The sequence below is a fragment of the Bos javanicus genome, chromosome 29 (assembly GCF_032452875.1).
Source record: "Bos javanicus breed banteng chromosome 29, ARS-OSU_banteng_1.0, whole genome shotgun sequence".
Lineage (NCBI taxonomy): Eukaryota > Metazoa > Chordata > Mammalia > Artiodactyla > Bovidae > Bos > Bos javanicus.
This window is the reverse complement of record NC_083896.1, coordinates 41,520,495-41,537,765: the sequence shown is the minus strand read 5'-3', so window position 1 is coordinate 41,537,765 and position 17,271 is coordinate 41,520,495. Positions and strand designations below refer to the sequence as shown.

The 17,271-nt window shown below is 45.6% G+C and overlaps 1 protein-coding gene across 6 annotated transcripts; it reads left to right on the top strand.

The window, feature by feature from the left end:
* The first annotated feature begins 10,775 nt into the window (after positions 1-10,775).
* ZBTB3 (zinc finger and BTB domain containing 3) lies at positions 10,776-17,107 on the top strand. Of its 6 annotated transcripts, none has more exons than XM_061406669.1 (2): positions 10,776-11,333; positions 11,876-17,107. In XM_061406669.1, the coding sequence occupies exons 1-2, from the start codon at positions 11,331-11,333 to the stop codon at positions 13,466-13,468; spliced, it is 1,596 nt and encodes a 531-aa protein (XP_061262653.1). In that variant the 5' UTR covers positions 10,776-11,330; the 3' UTR covers positions 13,469-17,107. The 6 variants fall into 6 exon arrangements, with proteins under 6 accessions (XP_061262653.1, XP_061262655.1, XP_061262654.1 ...); XM_061406671.1 differs by lacking the exon at positions 10,776-11,333 and adding an exon at positions 11,398-11,536; XM_061406670.1 differs by lacking the exon at positions 10,776-11,333 and adding an exon at positions 11,398-11,580.
* The last annotated feature ends 164 nt before the right edge of the window (positions 17,108-17,271 follow it).

The window sequence follows — 17,271 nt, the reverse complement described above, 5'->3', positions numbered from 1 at the left end:
TATGCCGCCAGCTTCTCAGTTAACCTGGACAGTTTTGCCCCAGGGATTTCACGACAGCCCCCGCCTATTTGGGCAAAGTTTGTCACAGGATCTACAAAACTTTAATAGCTCTGAGTGGTGCTACCATATGTAGATGATATTCTACTCTGTGATGAAACAGAGGAAGCTTGCTCACAAGCCTCAGAAGATTTCTTAAACTTTCTAACAGGCTGTGCTTATAAGGCTTCAAGGGAAAAGGCTCAGCTTTGTCAACAATCTGTTAAATATCTGGGCCTAATCTTATCAGAAGGACTAGGGCCATAGGCCCTGAGAGAATTAAACCTATACTAAATCATCCCCTACCTATGACTTTAAGACAATTGAGAGGATTTTTAGTAATCACAGGCTACTGCTGCATTTGCATTCCAAAACCAACAAACTGGTTTGGTCTCCAGATTCTCAAAGGCTTTTAAGGCTCTTCAGACTGCTCTCCTGCAAGCTCCCACTTTGAGCTTACCCACAGGGTCAGAATTTAATTTGTTTATCACTGAAAGAAAAGGTATGGCCTTGGGAGTTTTGACACAAGCCAGAGGGCCTCACCAGCAGCCTATAGGAGTGGAATCTTAAACTCTAAGATTAATATTTGGATGATAGATAGTAGGCTTCTTAAATACCAGTCATTGTTGTTAGGACCAATAACTAAGCTTAAAGTTGGTGGAAATTTAAATCCTGCCACTTTGCTTCCTGAGAAGGAAGATGAAACACCTGATCAAGATTGTTCCTAATTTCTAACTTTAAACTATGCAGCTCGGGAAATCTGATGGATACCCCATTAGACAATCCTGACATGAAAATATTTACAGATGGCAGTTCTTTTGTTGGGATGGGAAGCATAAAGCAAGTTACGCCATGGTGACGACTGAACAGGTTTTAGAAGCAAAATCTCTCCCCTAGGGAATGAGTGCTCAGCTAGCTGACTGGAGCTCTAGAGTTAAGCAAAAGGCAGCAAGTAAATATCTACACTGATTCTAAGTATGCTTATTTGACTTAACAAGCTCACGCTGCAATGTGGAAAGAAAGATAGCTTAAAACGGCAACAGGAGAACCTAGTAAGCATTTCAGAGAGATCAAGAGACTTTTAACTCCTCTATATTGTCCTAAAGGGAGAAGGCAATGGCAACCCACTCCAGTACTCTTGCCTGGAAAATCCCATGGATGGAGGAGCCTGGTAGGCTGCAGTGCATGGGGTTGTGAAGAGTCAGACACGACTGAGCGACTTCACTTGCATGCACTGCAGAAGGAAATGGCAACCCACTCCAGTGTTCTTGCCTGGAGAATCCCAGGGATGGCGGAGCCTGGTGGGCTACCATCTATGTGGTAGCACAGGGTTGGACATGACTGAAGGGACTTAGCAGCAGCAGCACAGCATTGTCCTAAAGAAGTAGTTGTTGTGCATTACAAAGGGCACAGCAGGGACAGAGTAAAGTAGCTGAAGGTTGACTGTCAAGCCAGAAAAGCAGCACTTGAGGAAACCCCTTCACTGCAGATGCCTTTGATCTGGACAGGTCCTGTGGAATAGGAAAAACCACAATGTACTGAGGAAGAATTAGAAAGATACTAGAAAAGAGGAGCAAGGATTACTGATAAAGGATGGTTACAATTCGAGGATGGACAATTAATAATTCCTGAAAATGCTCAATGGAAAAGTTTTCCTAAAGCCTTGGAATTAACTAATTATGTAACTCAACTCTCAGCTTTTCAGCAGGCATTAGTGGAACTCCAGGAGGTGACTCCTGACCCAGCCATTGAGTCAAGCAAGCGTCTATTTGAGCCAGGAACCAAGGTCCTGATAAAAACATAAGGATCTGGGGGCCAATCCCTCGAGCTCCTCTGGGAAGGCCCTTACAAGGTTATTCTTTCTTCTCCCACAGCTGTCAAAGTGCCCGGAATTGATTCTGGGTGCACCACTCTCGAGTTAAGAGGTGGTACCTGACCAGAACTAAGTGATGTCATTTTATGTCTTTACTTTCTATATTCTGATTTTGTACTTTTCAGATGGGCCTGATAATCTATGTGAGCCTGCTTTTGCTGACTCTTAAAAATCCTGAGTCTGCCATTTGATCCTCAAGACAATGCCTTCCTGTCCTGGGCTCACTCCTACACTGCATTCCACAATCAGTCTAACTGCTGAGTCTGTGGAGCCCTCCCCTCTTCATCAGTAGAAGGCTTCCCTTGGTGGACATCTCCACTTCAAGGAAAGGACTTTCTCCAAGTCTGTGACTACCTTCGACAACAACAATCATACTGATGCCTCGTCTTAATCTGATGACATTTAACAATCCTAAAATGGCCTGGTGCAACACTTTGTACCTTAACTATGGACATAATGGGGCTTTTAACTTTGCTGATTGTTCTGCTTTTGCTATTTGCTCCCTGCATCTGTAACTGTATAGCTAGATTTGTTTCTAGTTGCAGGAAGGCTTTTAAGTTCCAAATGGCAGCTTCCCCCAACTACCTGGGGCCCCTGGATCATGAGACCCTCAATATGAGGGTTAGGAAAATATATTGCCTAACCAATTTAGGGACAACATCCCTTATCAGCTTGGAAGCAGTTACGGAACAAGAACAATGCCCCTTTCCCTTGGCAACATAATTCTCTTAAAATAAAAGGGGGAAATGAGAGGGTAACAGGAAGGAAGACCAGGGATCTCCGAATGGAGGAATAGGCTGGAAGTGTCAGACATTTTTTCTCTCTCTTAAGTGGCAGGAGGAACAAGCTACAAGTGTTAAGATTTTTCCCTTTGTCTACACAAATTTAAAAAGAGGTTTCTCTTAAAATTCTGCTTTGCCATGACACCTGGCTGCACCTGAACTTAACTTTTCCCAAACCTTCAACTAACCAATGTGTTTTTCTTATGGAAATGTTTGTCTTAAGCTATGTTAATGAGCTGTGAATTTACCCTAGACTCCATCTTCAAGTCGATTCCACCTAAGACACAGAGCTGACTTGACAAACCATGCAAATATTCTCTTAAGTAATGTTCATGAAACTGTATTTGCTTGAAAACCTGCCTTTCTTCAAGATTCATGTCACTCATTTTATGGCCGGGGACAACTCCCCTTGTGCCAATGTTATCTCGAAATGCACGATGTGGGTGAGGGGACTGGTGCCAGTCTCTGAGTTTTGAGACATTTCATTTCTCTAATTAACAGACTTCGAGGAGCCTGGTGGGCTGCAGTCCATGGGGTCGATAAGAGTCAGACATGACTGAGTGACTTCACTTTCACTTTCTTTTTTTCTTTTTTTTCCCGCCGCCGCGCCCCGCCTCATTGCACTTTCACTTTCCTCTTTCACGCATTGGAGAAGGAAATGGCAACCCACTCCAGTGTTCTTGCCTGGAGAATCCCAGGGCCGGGGAAGCCTGGTGGGCTGCCATCTATGGGGTCACACAGAATCGGACATGACTGAAGCGACTTAGCAGCAGTAGCAGAAGCAGGAGCTATATAAGTGAAAGTGAAAGTCGATCAGTCCTGTCCGACTCTTTGCGACTCCATGGACTATACAGTCTACGGAATTCTACAGGCTAGAATACTGGAGTGGGTAGCCTTTCCCTTCTCCAGGGGATCTTCCCAACCCAGGGATCGAACCCTTGTCTCCTGCATTGCAGGTGGATTCTTTACCAGCTGAGCCACAAGGGAAGCCCAGTAGCTATAAAACATCCAGCTAAAGACTAGCAGGGTGGCACTCTTTCTGCCTTCTTCTGATGTCTATGTCAGAAGCTTTCTCTATTTCTTTTATACTTTAATGAAATTTTATTACATGAAAGCTCTGAGCGATCAAGCCTCACCTCTGGCCCCGGATTGAATTCTTCTCCTCCGGAGGCCGAGAATTCTGGCATCTTTCATTGTTCTGAAGGAGGAAACAGACAAAACAGGCTCTATCTTGAAAGCAGGACTCCATCTTGGGCCGGACTGTGGACTTTGAGCTATATGCCCAGTATCTATGGAAATGACATATCAACTGGAAAACCAGGCGCCTCGGATGAAGAGGCCCAGGGCTCGTACCTAGACTCTCCGTTGCCTAAAAGAATACCCTAATTATCTGTATAACCATATAGAATCATACATTCTATTATGCTTATTGGGGTATGAACACAGGCCTGTTGATAATTGTCCACTGTTAACTACCTATGCTTAAGGCATATGAATCACGGGTTAACTTTGACTGTATCTTTCTTTTTCCTTTGTTCAGACTAGTTTGGGAATTTGGGGAGGTGGGTTTGTGCACTTACACTTACACAGGGTATATAAGGTTTTCACAAAAACTGGTCGGGGTCCTTGGCTAAGAAGAGACTCTGCCCTGGGCCCACCAGTGTAATAAACTGCACTCCACTATCTGCATTGTCCTTCTGAGTGAGTTTTTTTCCCAGAACGTGTGGCTTCAACAGTTCAGCAACAACCTTTCACTACTTCTGTGCCACTGGTTCTTCCAACAGCCATGATAATATGGCCCCCAACTGAGTCTGAATTCTCTGTCCATGGGTACTACAACAATCTTGAAGACCACCCATTGGACACTCTAAGAAGGTAAATCTACAAAGTGGTTAGGAGTGTGACTTTGAAGATAGACCTAGATTCAATCTCAGCTCTGCCTTTTATCAGCTGTGTGTCTTTGGCCAAGTTACTTGTGCAAATCTCAGAAGAACCTCAGTCTCTGGTCTGAGGATAAGAAAGTGGTGGCAGAGATAAGAAAGGCTGTTATGGAATTAGAGATCATCAGTATTCAGTTCAGTTGCTCAGTCATGTCCAACTCTTTGCAACCCCATGGACTGCAGCATGTCAGGCCTACCTGTCCATCACCAACTCCTGGAATTTACCCGAATTCATGTCCATTGAGTCTGGGATGCCATCCAACCAGTTCATCTTCTGTCATCCCCTTCTCCTCCTGCCTTCAATCTTTCCCCACATCAGGGTCTTTTCAAATGAGTCAGTTCCTCCCATTAGGGGGCCAAAGTATTGGAGTTTCAGCTTCAACATCAGGCCTTCCAATGAATAGTCAGGACTGATTTCCTTTAAGATGGACTGGTTGGGTCTCCTTGCAGTCCAAGGGACTCTCAAGAGTCTTTTCCAACACCACATTTCAAAAGTATCAATTCTTCAGCACTCAGCTTTCTTTATAGTTCAACTCTCACATCTATCCATGACTACTGGAAAAACCATAGCTTTGACTAGATGGACCTTTGTTGACAAAGTAATGTCTCTGCTTCTTAATATGCTGTCTAGGTTGGTCATAACTTTTCATCCAAGGCACAAGAATCTTAATTTCATGGGGGCAGTCACCATCTGCAGTGATTTTGAAGTCCCCCCCCGAAATAAAGTCACCCACTGTTTCCCCATCTATTTGCCATGAAGTGATGAGACCAAATGACATGATCATAGTTTTCAGAATGTTGACTTTTAAGCCAACGTTTTCACTCTTCTCTTTCACTTTCATCAACAGGCTCTTCAGTTCTTCTTCACTTTCTGCCATAAGTGTGGTGTCATCTGCATATCTGAGGTTATTGATATTTCTCCCAACAGTCTGGATTCCAAATTGTGCTTCATCCAGCCCAGTGTTTCTCATGATGTACTCTGCATGTAAGTTAAATAAGCAGGGTGACAATATACAGCCTTGACGTACTCCTTTCCCAATTTGGAACCAGTCTGTTGTTCCATGTCCAGTTCTAAATTACTTCTTGATCTGCATACAGATTTCTCAAGAGGCAGGTCAGGTGGTCTGGTATTCCCATCTATTTCAGAATTTTCCACAGTTTATTGTGATCCACACAGTCAAAGGCTTTGGCATAGTCAATAAAGCAGAAATAGATGTTTGTTTTTCTGGAACTCTCTTGCTTTTTCAATGATCCAACGGATGTTGGCAATTTGATCTCTGGTTCTTCTGCCTTTTTTAAATCCACCTTGAACATGTGGATGTTCATGGTTCATGTACTGTTGAAGCCTGGCTTGGAGAATTTTGAGCATTACTTTCCTAGCATGTGAGATGAGTGCAGTTGCCTGGTAGTTTGAGCATTCTTTGGCATTGCCTTTCTTTGGGATTGGGATGAAAACTGACCTTTTCCACTCCCATGGCCACTGCTGAGTTTTCCAAATTTGCTGGCATATTGAGTGCAGCACTTTCACAGCTCGCGGGAGTGGTGGCTGCGCGGCGCTGGAGCCGTGGCTATGAGGAGATACCCCACATCCAAGGGCAAAGGAGAAGCCCCAGCAAGATGGTAGGAGAGGTGAATTTGCATTTAGAATCAAACCCCATACCCGCCAGAGATGCTCAGAGGGCTCAAACATACCTTGTGTGCACCAGGACCCAGAGACCCCACAGAGACTGAGACAGAACTGTGTTTGGGTGTCTCCTGAGGAGGTACAGGCCAGCAGTGGCCTACCACAGGGGCAGGGGCTCTGGGTGCAGCAGACCTGGGTATGGCAAAAGTCTTCTTGGAGGAGGTCGCCATTAACCCACCATAGAGCTGCCAGAACTTACACAGGACTGGGAAGCAGACTCTGGGAGGGCACAGATGGAACCTTGAGTACACCAGGACCCAGGAGAAAGGAGGAGTCACCCCACAAGAGACTGACCAAGACTTGGCCATGAGTCTCTGGCGGAGGTATGGGTCGGTGGTGGCCTGCTGTGGCATTGGGGGCTCTAAGTGTAGCAGTGCATGCATGGGATCTTTTGAAGGAGGTCACCATTATCTTCATTACCTCCACCATAGTTTGGTCTCAGGTCAAATAACAGGGAGGGAACACAACCCCAGCCTTGAACAGAAAATTGGATTAAAGATTTACTGAGCATGGCCCCACCCATCAGAACAAGACCCAGTTTCCCCCTCAGTCAGTCTCTCCCATCAGGAAACTTCCATAAGCCTCTTATCCTTCTCCATCAGAGGGCAGACAGACTGAAAAACACAATTACAGAAAACTAACCAATCTGATCACATGGACCACAGCCTTGTCTAACTCAGTGAAACTATGAGCCATGCTGTGTAGGCCAAACCAAGATGGACAGGTCATGGTGGAGAGTTCTGACAAAGCATGGTCCACTGGAGAAAGGAATGGCAAACCACTTCAGTATTCTTGCCTTGAGAACCCCATGAACAGCATGACAAGGCAAAAAGATAGGCACTGAAGATGAACTCCCCAGGTCGGTAGGTGCCCAATATGCTACTGGAGATCAGTGGAGAAATAACTCCAGAAAGAATGAAGAGACAGAGCCAAAGCAAAAATAATACCCAGTTCTGGATGTAACTGGTGATGGAAGTAAAGTCAAATGCTGTAAAGAGCAATATTGCATAGGAACCTGAAATGTTAGGTCCATGAATCAAGGCAAATTGGAGGTGGTCAAACAGGAGATGGCAAGAGTGAACGTCGACATTTTAGGAATCAGTGAACTAAAATGGACTGCAATGGGTGAATTTAACTCAGATGACCATTATATCTACTACTGTGGGCAAGAATCCCTTAGAGGAAATGGAGTAGATATCATGGTCAACAAAAGAGTCCGAAATGCAGTACTTGGATGCAATCTCAAAAACGACAGAATGATCTCTGTTTGTTTCCAAGGCAAACCATTCAATATCACAGTGATCCAAGCCTATGCCCCGATCAGTAATGCTGAAGAAGCTGAAGTTGAAAGGTTCTATGGAGACCTACAAGACCTTCTAGAACTAACACCCACAAAAGATGTCCTTTTCATTATAGGGGACTGGAATGCAAAATTAGGAAGTCAAGAAATACCTGGAGTAACAGGCAAATTTGGCCTTGGAGTACAGAATGAAGCAGGGCAAAGACTATCAGAGTTTTGTCAAGAGAAGGCACTGGTCATAGCAAACACCCTCTTCCAACAACACAAGAGAAGCCTCTACACATGGACATCACCAGATGGTCAATACTTAAATCAGATTGATTATATTCTTTGCAGCCAAAGATGGAGAAGCTCTATAGAGTCAGCAAAAACAAGACTGGGAGCTTACTGGGGCTCAGATCATGAACACCTTATTGCCAAATTCAGACTTAAATTGAAGAAAACCACTAGACCATTCAAGTATGACCTAAATCAAATCCCTTATGATTATACAGTGGAAGTGAGAAATAGATTCAAGGGATTAGATCTGATAGACAGAGTGCCTGATGAACTATGGACCGAGGTTCCTGACATTGTACAAAAGGCAGTGATAAAGACCATCCCCAAGTAAAAGAAATGTAAAAAAGCAAAATGGCTGTCTGAGGAGGCCTTATAAATAGCTGAGAAAAGAAGAGAAGAGAAAAGCAAAGGAGAAAAGGAAAGATATACCCATTTGAATTCAGAGTTCCAAAGAATAGCAAGGAGAGATAAGAAAACCTTCCTCAGTGATCAGTAAAAAGAAATAGAAGAAAACAATAGAATGGGAAAGACTAGATCTCTTCAAGAAAATTAGAGATACCAAGGGAACATTTCATGCAAAAATGGGCTCAATAAAGGACAGAAATGGTATGGACCTAACAGAAGCAGAAGATATTAAGAAGAGGTGGCAAGAATACACAGAAGAACTGTACAAAAAAGATCTTCATGACCCAGATAGTCACGATGGTGTGGTCATTCACTTAGAGCCAGACATCCTGTAATGTGAAGTCAAGTGGGCCTTAGAAAGCATCACTATGAACAAAGCTAGTGGAGGTGATGGAATTCCAGGTGAACTATTTCAAATCCTAAAAGATGATGCTGTGAAAGTGCTGCACTCAATATGCCAGCAAATTTGGAAAACTCAGCAGTGGCCATGGGAGTGGAAAAGGTCAGTTTTCATCCCAATCCCAAAGAAAGGCAATGCCAAAGAATGCTCAAACTACCAGACAACTGCACTCATCTCACATGCTAGGAAAGTAATGCTCAAAATTCTCCAAGCCAGGCTTCAACAGTACATGAACCATGAACATCCACATGTTCAAGGTGGATTTAAAAAAGGCAGAAGAACCAGAGATCAAATTGCCAGCATCCGTTGGATCATTGAAAAAGCAAGAGAGTTCCAGAAAAACAAACATCTATTTCTGCTTTATTGACTATGCCAAAGCCTTTGACTGTGTGGATCACAATAAACTGTGGAAAATTCTGAAATAGATGGGAATACCAGACCACCTGACCTGCCTCTTGAGAAATCTGTATGCAGATCAAGAAGTAATTTAGAACTGGACATGGAACAACAGACTGGTTCCAAATTGGGAAAGGAGTACGTCAAGGCTGTATATTGTCACCCTGCTTATTTAACTTACATGCAGAGTACATCATGAGAAACACTGGGCTGGATGAAGCACAATTTGGAATCCAGACTGTTGGGAGAAATATCAATAACCTCAGATATGCAGATGACACCACACTTATGGCAGAAAGTGAAGAAGAACTAAAGAGCCTGTTGATGAAAGTGAAAGAGAAGAGTGAAAACGTTGGCTTAAAAGTCAACATTCCGAAAACTACGATCGTGTCATTTGGTCTCATCACTTCATGGCAAATAGATGGGGAAACAGTGGGTGACTTTATTTCGGGGGGGGACTTCAAAATCACTGCAGATGGTGACTGCAGCCATGAAATTAAAAGAGGCTTACTCCTTGGAAGGAAAGTTATGACCAACCTAGACAGCATATTAAGAAGCAGAGACATTACTTTGTCAACAAAGGTCCATCTAGTCAAAGCTATGGTTTTTCCAGGAGTCATATATGAATTTGAGAGTTGAACTATAAAGAAAGCTGCATGCTGACGAATTGATGCTTTTCAACTGTGGTGTTGGAGAAGACTCTAATGAGTCCCTTGGACTGCAAGGAGATCCAACCAGTCCATCTTAAAGGAAATCAGTCCTGACTATTCATTGGAAGGCTTGATGTTGAAGCTGAAACACCAATACTTTGGCCACCTGATGCGAAGAACTGACTCATTTGAAAAGACCCTGATGCTGGGAAAGGTTGAAGGTAGAAGGGGATGACAGAAGATGAGATGGTTGGGTGGCATCACCAACTCAATGAACATGAATTTGGGTAAACTCCAGGAGTTGGTGATGTACAGGGAGGCCTGGAGTGCTGGAGTTGCAAAGACAGACACGATTGAGTGACTGAACTAAACAATAAATATTGTATGGCTTGGAAGACTATCTGGAAGAAGTGAGCTCTCAACCTGAGAGCAGTGTCGCCTGCATATCTCTAGTATAATGATGGAAGGTAGAAAGATGAACCGTCCCTAATTCTACTTAGATCTGATGAGTGCTTGGCTGCAGAATAAAGTGGAGATGCTAGGTGTGGCAGGTCAAGGGGTGAATAGTGGATGAAGCGCACTGTGGAGTTACCAGTGCCAATGGCCCGCTTCCCTGGTGGCTCAGCAGTAAAAGAATCTGCCTGCCAAAGGAGGAAATGCATGCTCGATTCCTGAGTCAGGAAGATACCTTGGAGAAGGAAACGACAACCCATTCCAGTATTCTTGCCTGGAAAATCCCAAGGACTGAGGAATCTGATGGGCTATAGTTCATGGGGTTGCAAAGAGTCAGAAGCGACTCAGTAACTAAAAAAACCTTGTCAACATACTGTCCCTGTCTGAGGTCAGGCAGGTATCACTGACTCCCAATTTACAGCCCTTTCCTCTGGTTCCTCTAGGTACTTTGGAATATTTCTTCTTAAGTAGCCACACTCTTTATTTTCACGCCCAGGGACATTTTAGGGCTGTGAGCCCATTCTCTCCTCTCCTATCAGCAACTGCCCACTACGCTCCAGACACAGAGAAGGACACGCATCTCTTCACTAGAGTTCAGGCTAGGGACATTACAATCCACACAGCTGCTAGTTCTCTGACACCACCACTGCTGAGCCAGGAGCCTGGATCTATCAGACTGCGGGGAGTAAGGCAGTAGGCCATCTTCAAGTTTTTGAGGGATGAAGAGACCTTCAAGAGACAACTGCAGATTAGAGAGGTGTAGCCATCGCTCACGGTTAGGCAGAGCCGAGTCTAAGACCCGGACCTCCTGGGTACCACACCAGTTTCTTGGTTCTCCTTTTCCCGGACACTCAGCAGCCGGGGTGACATGCTGCCTGCTAAGACACAACGCTCTGCGCCGTGGCAGGCCTCGAGCCCCGCCCCGAGGGCGTCGCGCTCCACTGCTCACAGGTCCCGGCCCTCCCACAGCCTCAGGTAGATGGAGAAGCTCAGCCAATCTCAAGGGCTCCGAGGCAAAGAAGGCGGGACGAGAAGAAAAAGTTTAGGACAGGAGCGCTAACCAATCGGGCGCCTAGCTGCCTGAGCGACGGCCACCAGCATCCACTTGGAGACACCGCCCTGAGTCGGGGGCATGGTTAGTAGAGAGTGAACTAATCCGAGACGAGGGAAGACAAATTTGAGCCACTTAAAACTAAGAAGGCGGGAAGGGGCGGAGCTCTCCCGGTGGCTGCTCGTTGGTGGGTGAGGGTCAGCTTTCTCTGCTAGTTCCCACCCTCGGACTTCTTAGCCCCTCGAATTCGAGAGAGGCTCAGGGAGTTCCCGGAGTAGGGCGAAGAGGTATCACCCGAGAAGGCCTGGGGTCGAGACTCTAGTTGGACGAGGTGCTGGAAGCTACCGGGTGGGCATCGAGGAAGCGGAGGCTGCCTAAGGGGCGGGACTTCCGGGGAGGGGCTTTGTGGACGGGGCGGGGCCTGCTGCTACGGTTAGGCCGAGGGGCGGAGCTAAAAGTAGACCACTGGGTGTGACCTGGGAGAAAGAAGGGTAGTAATGTAAGGGAGCATCTTGGGGTCGGGATGCTGCTGCCAGAGGCTTTGGGGTGGCAAGTAATAGCTCAGAGCTGACGTTAAGATATATAGGGAGGTTACCTACCCTAACCCACTTTCCTCTCTTCCCAAGGGAGCCACTGGAGAGGATCTTCCTAAGGTCCCTTTCCCTTTGTGGAGTGCTATGGAGTTCCCAGAACACAGCCAGCAGCTGCTGCAGAGCCTCCGAGAGCAGCGGTCCCAGGGTTTCCTTTGTGACTGCACCGTGATGGTGGGTAGTACCCAGTTCTTGGCTCATCGGGCTGTGCTGGCCTCCTGCAGCCCATTTTTCCAGCTTTTCTACAAAGAGCGGGAACTGGACAAGAGGGATCTGGTGTGTATCCACAACGAGATTGTCACAGCCCCGGCCTTTGGACTGCTTCTGGACTTTATGTATGCTGGCCAGCTGGTCCTGAGGGGGGATACCCCTGTGGAGGATGTGCTGGCGGCTGCCAGCTACTTGCACATGAATGATATTGTCAAGGTGTGTAAGCGGCGGCTGCAAGCCCGGGGCCTGGCAGAGGCGGATAGTACCAAGAAGGAAGAAGAAACCAACTCACAACCCCCTAATTTGGAGTTTTTGTCCAGCACTTCCCGTGGTTCCCAGCCTTCGTTGGCGTCAGCAGAGACATCAGGGCCCTGGGGCAAAGGGGAATGGAAAGGCTCTGCAGCTCCCTCACCTATCTGTCCTCCAGATGAGCCACCGATGCCAGCTGGGGCTGACACTACACAGCCTGGCGTGGAGGTTGAGTCATCGCATCTTCGGGCACCTCCTGTACCAGTGGCTGATGTCTCTCTTGCCAGCCCCAGCAGTTCCACAGAGACCAACCCTGCAAACTACTTCTCTGCGGGCCTCCCAACTGTTTCAGTGGAGCCACTGGCTCCACTTGATGTGGGTTCTGAGAGCCTGAGGGTGGTAGAACCAAGGGCAACTGGAGGACCATTGCAAGGCTTCTATCCTCCAACTTCAGTTGCAGTCCCAGTTCCATCCGAGGCTCCAGCCCCCGCGGAAGCTGAGCTGGTACAGGTGAAAGTAGAAGCAATTGTGATTTCTGATGAGGAGCCTGACGTGTCAGAGGAACAGCCTCGAGGCCCCGAGGGACTCTTCCCTCCTGGAGGAGCCATGTATGGTGGACAGCCCCCCCAGCCAGAGGCCTTTGAGGAGCCACGGGCAGCAGGATTGGAGGAGGTGGGGCCCAGTGACCACTTCCTGCCGCCAGATCCGCACCTACCCTACCATTTGCTGCCAGGTCCAGGGCAGTATCATCGAGGACTGGTGACCTCACCCCTGCCTGCTCCACCCGCCCTGCATGAGCCACTCTACTTGCCTTCTGAGTATGAAACAGCCCCAGGAAGCTTTGGGGGTTTTACTGAGGATGTTCCTACTTGCAAGACATGTGGGAAGACCTTCTCATGCTCTTACACACTGCGGCGTCACGCCACAGTGCACACGCGGGAGCGACCCTACGAGTGCCGCTACTGCCTGCGCAGCTACACGCAGTCAGGGGACCTGTACCGCCACATCCGCAAGGCTCACAATGAGGACCTGGCCAAACGCAGCAAACCGGATCCAGAGGCTGGCCCCGTCCTGGGAGCGCAGCCCCTCCCTGGCTCCCCGACCGCAGACAGACAGAACAGCAGTGTTGGAGGGCCACCCAAAGATTTTGTACTTGGCTCCAAAAACTAACATCCGGGAGAGCATGAGCCGATGCCAGGCCTGCTCTTCCTCTGCTGGGGACGGAATGAAGATTCTGCCCAGGCTGAAGGTTCCTACCCTTTTCTTTTCCCAGCCAGAGAGGACTTTATGGGTATTGCATCTCAGCCAACTCCTCGCCGCCCTGGGAATTTTCCTGAGATGTAATCGCTTCTCACTCTGCATTTTGGACCATAAAACTGGCAGTGAAAGTATTTCTCTGAACCGGTTGGCTGGTTTCTTCCACAAACCTGCATGCCTCCTGATTTTTTCATAGCTTTCCTCCAGGCTTTTTAGGAATCTGACACCTGCATTTGGGGTAGGGGTCAGGTTGCTTAGGAGGAAAAAAGTGAGATAAGTAGAGGGTAATGTAGACTTTACTTAGGAAAAGTATACGAATTAGGTTATTTTACACAATTAGGGTTTATTGTGGGAGAAGGCAGTGGCAACCCACTCCAGGACTCTTGCCTGGAAAATCCCATGGACGGAGGAGCCTGGTAGGCTGCAGTCCATGGGGTCCCTAGGAGTCGGACACGACTGAGCGACTTCACTTTCATGCGTTGGAGAAGGAAATGGCAATCCACTCCAGTATTCTTGCCTGGAGAATCCCAGGGACGGGGAAGCCTGGTGGGCTGCCGTCTTATGGGGTCGCAGAGTCGGACATGACTGAAACGACTTAGCAGCAGCAGCAGCAACATGGTTTATTGTTGTATTTGAGCTCCTGTGTCCTGGGCTATATTGGGGACTTCATATACACATTTAATCCTCAACAATTTTTGAGGTATTATCCCTCTCCCCATTTTTTTCCCCACAGACAAGGAAACTTGAGACTGAACAATCTACGTTAACTTGTTCAAGGTCACAGAACTAGGTAAAGCGCAGGCCAGAATTTGAACCCTGGCTTATGACATCATGCTGGTTTAAAACTTTGTTGAAGATGGTTAACTTTGAACTAGAAGCTGTTTCTTTTTTGAGTGTTGGGTTTTGTTGCCTTACCCCTTTCTGTCTGCTTTCCATGTAGAAAGACTTGGTTGACTGTTTCAACGACAAATACTGTATTAATGACTTGAAATTTTTGCCTGCGTCTTATATGTGGATTGAGGTCTCTGAAGACGACAAACTGGAAGGCAGGAAACACTACCGTGGTGGTAGGTGTGGAGGTTGAGGGCCTGTGAAATGGAAATGCTGGGTACTTGGGAAAACTAAAGCAAGAAACACTGGAAGAGAACCTCAGAGTTCATCTAGTCCAACTTTCTCACTTAAAAGGTGTGATGATAGCCTAGACAGGTCATATCACTCATCTATGATCACACAGGTGTTACTGGCAATAGAGATAGCAAAGAAATGGGAACTTGGGGTGTTGATGTGGCATGGAGGATAAAGCATTCTAGAAATCCAGGAGAAGGGTCTGCCCCTGCCTGTGGTAGAGTGGTATTTGTACGATGGACCAGAGGGCTCCCCACAAACCCTTTCTCTTTGACACATAAGGAACTGAGTGCAAAAAAAGCAGGAAGGAATATTTAGATGAAAATATGAGTGAATTTCCTGAATTTCTTCTCTTTTTGAATTTATTACATTCAGCACTGTGAACTCTTACTAGTAGGCTACTGTTTTTGAGTCATAGGAAGGAGACAGAGCTGAGCAAATATTTGGTCAAAGAAAGTTCCTTACCTGGTGCATTATGGAGAGCAAAAGTTGATGCTTAACATTTCCAAGGTTGGGAGTAAATTCCATGCCTTTCGTTTTCCTTGTGTTGGAATAACCTTTGTATCTTTCAAATGCCTAATTTTATTTATGCAAATACATTACTGCCTTAACTCCTTGGTGAAACAAGGCAAGATGTACATAAACCCAGTAAGAGCTATTTTAGCTGAGTGGAGCACCTTTTCCAAAGTCTTTCCTAGAGTAACTATCACGTCAAACTGCCTATAAGAATCAGTTGCCTTTAAAAGAGTGAACTTTATGATTGTGAATTATCTGTCAATTTTTTAAAAAGACATGGGGCTGGGGGTGGGCGGGGGGAGGAGAAATCGGTTGCCTCAGAATGGTTCCTAAAAGCAAGGCATAATATGTGTATATGTATATATCATGTATATAATTTCTCTGGACATCTGGGGGACACAGGAACCATTGTTACTGTCTTGGCCAAGTGCAATACAAACTAAAGAGGATCTGTTACTTGGTGACATTCTCTCCTGAAGAGCATTTATTTTTAGTTCCCAGCATGGAATGCTTTCTTCATTGGAGGTAGCAGCTAGGAATTTGTAAGACATTTAAAGCAGCAGCCAACACACTTACTGCCACAGTTGCCTCTCTTTATCCATCTGCTGGACACCAAGAACGGTTTATGCCTGTCCGTAGAGGTGTGATCAATAGAGAAGTTTCTCTGGTTTCCACTTCTCTTGACGGCCCCATCCATGGATTCAAGGAGACATAGGTCAGCTCATCTAACCTCTAGTCCAACACTGGATCCTCCTTTTGCCAAGTGTTGAACCTCTGCTTGAAAGAGAACTCACTATCCCTAAAGGAAATCTATTTAACTGTTGGGCAACCCTTATCACTGACTAATGATTACTTCTACTGAGCCAAAATCGGCCTCCAATGGTGGGATGGATCAGGCCCCAGGCTACTAAGAGTTTAACCCCAAGAAGTTACTTGCTTTTGAGCTCCAAGCTGATTTAAGTTTTCAGACAACCAACCTTTGCTCTCCAGTTTTAGAAACATATTCCTAGCTTAGGATTTCACTTCTTTTCTTAATTGGCTATAAGCATATGCCTTCACTTGCCCTTAGCTTCACAATACTCACCATTTAGCCCTTCACATTTGATTTCAATTTCTCCAAAGCCAGCGATTCCAAAGATGATTTACTTGGTTATATATTAATACTTATTTTTTTTTTCTAATACTTATTTTTATGGTTGGTTGGTTGTTTTGTTTTTTTGGGCAAATGATATAAAGTGCTCTAAAGTCCCCACCTCAATTTTATCAGTAAGCAATTTCAGCATGCCATCTCTAAAAGGACTCTTAAAGAAGAAAAAAGAAAAGGACCAAATACCATGATCACTTGGGTCAGAAGATACCCTAGAGAAGGAAATGGCAACCCATTCCAGTAATCTTGCCTGGGAAATTCCCATGGACAGAGGAGCCTGGTGGGATCCAGTCCATGGTGTCAGAGTCGGACACGACTGAATGACTAAACCAACAACCACTATGATCACACCCAACAAAACTGATAATTCCTGTTCAGAGCTTCCTGATTGTCCCATACTTTTTTTTTTTTTCCTCAAATCAGAATCCAAATTCTAAGGGTTTTAGGAGCTCTGTGCCAGGACTTCGGAGGAGACCTATACATATAATTTTTTTTCATTATTTCAGTCTTATAAACTTAGTTTTCTTCAAATAAGAATCCAAAGTAGAGTCATATTTATTTGGTTGATGTGTCTCAAACCTCTTTTTAAGATATAAAATCCCCTCTCCTTTTCCTTGCAATTTATTGCAGAAATTGGTTTTTGCATCTTATGGTTTCAGTCTGGGGTTTGCTGATTACCTTCCCATGATATCATTTAACATGTTCCTCTGTCCAAAAATTCCTTTCAAAATATATATTTAAATAAAATGTTGACTAAAAAGTAATATAGGTGTGTGTTATTTTGGCAAAATTGTAAAGATAGTGGGTATCAATTTGGCGGAATGCCATTCTTAATTGTTCCTTATGTGCCAAAGTACGAATCTTCACATCACCATGAATGCTTTCTCTAAAATCAAACCCTCAAATCCTGTGTGGAAACCCTTAAGGA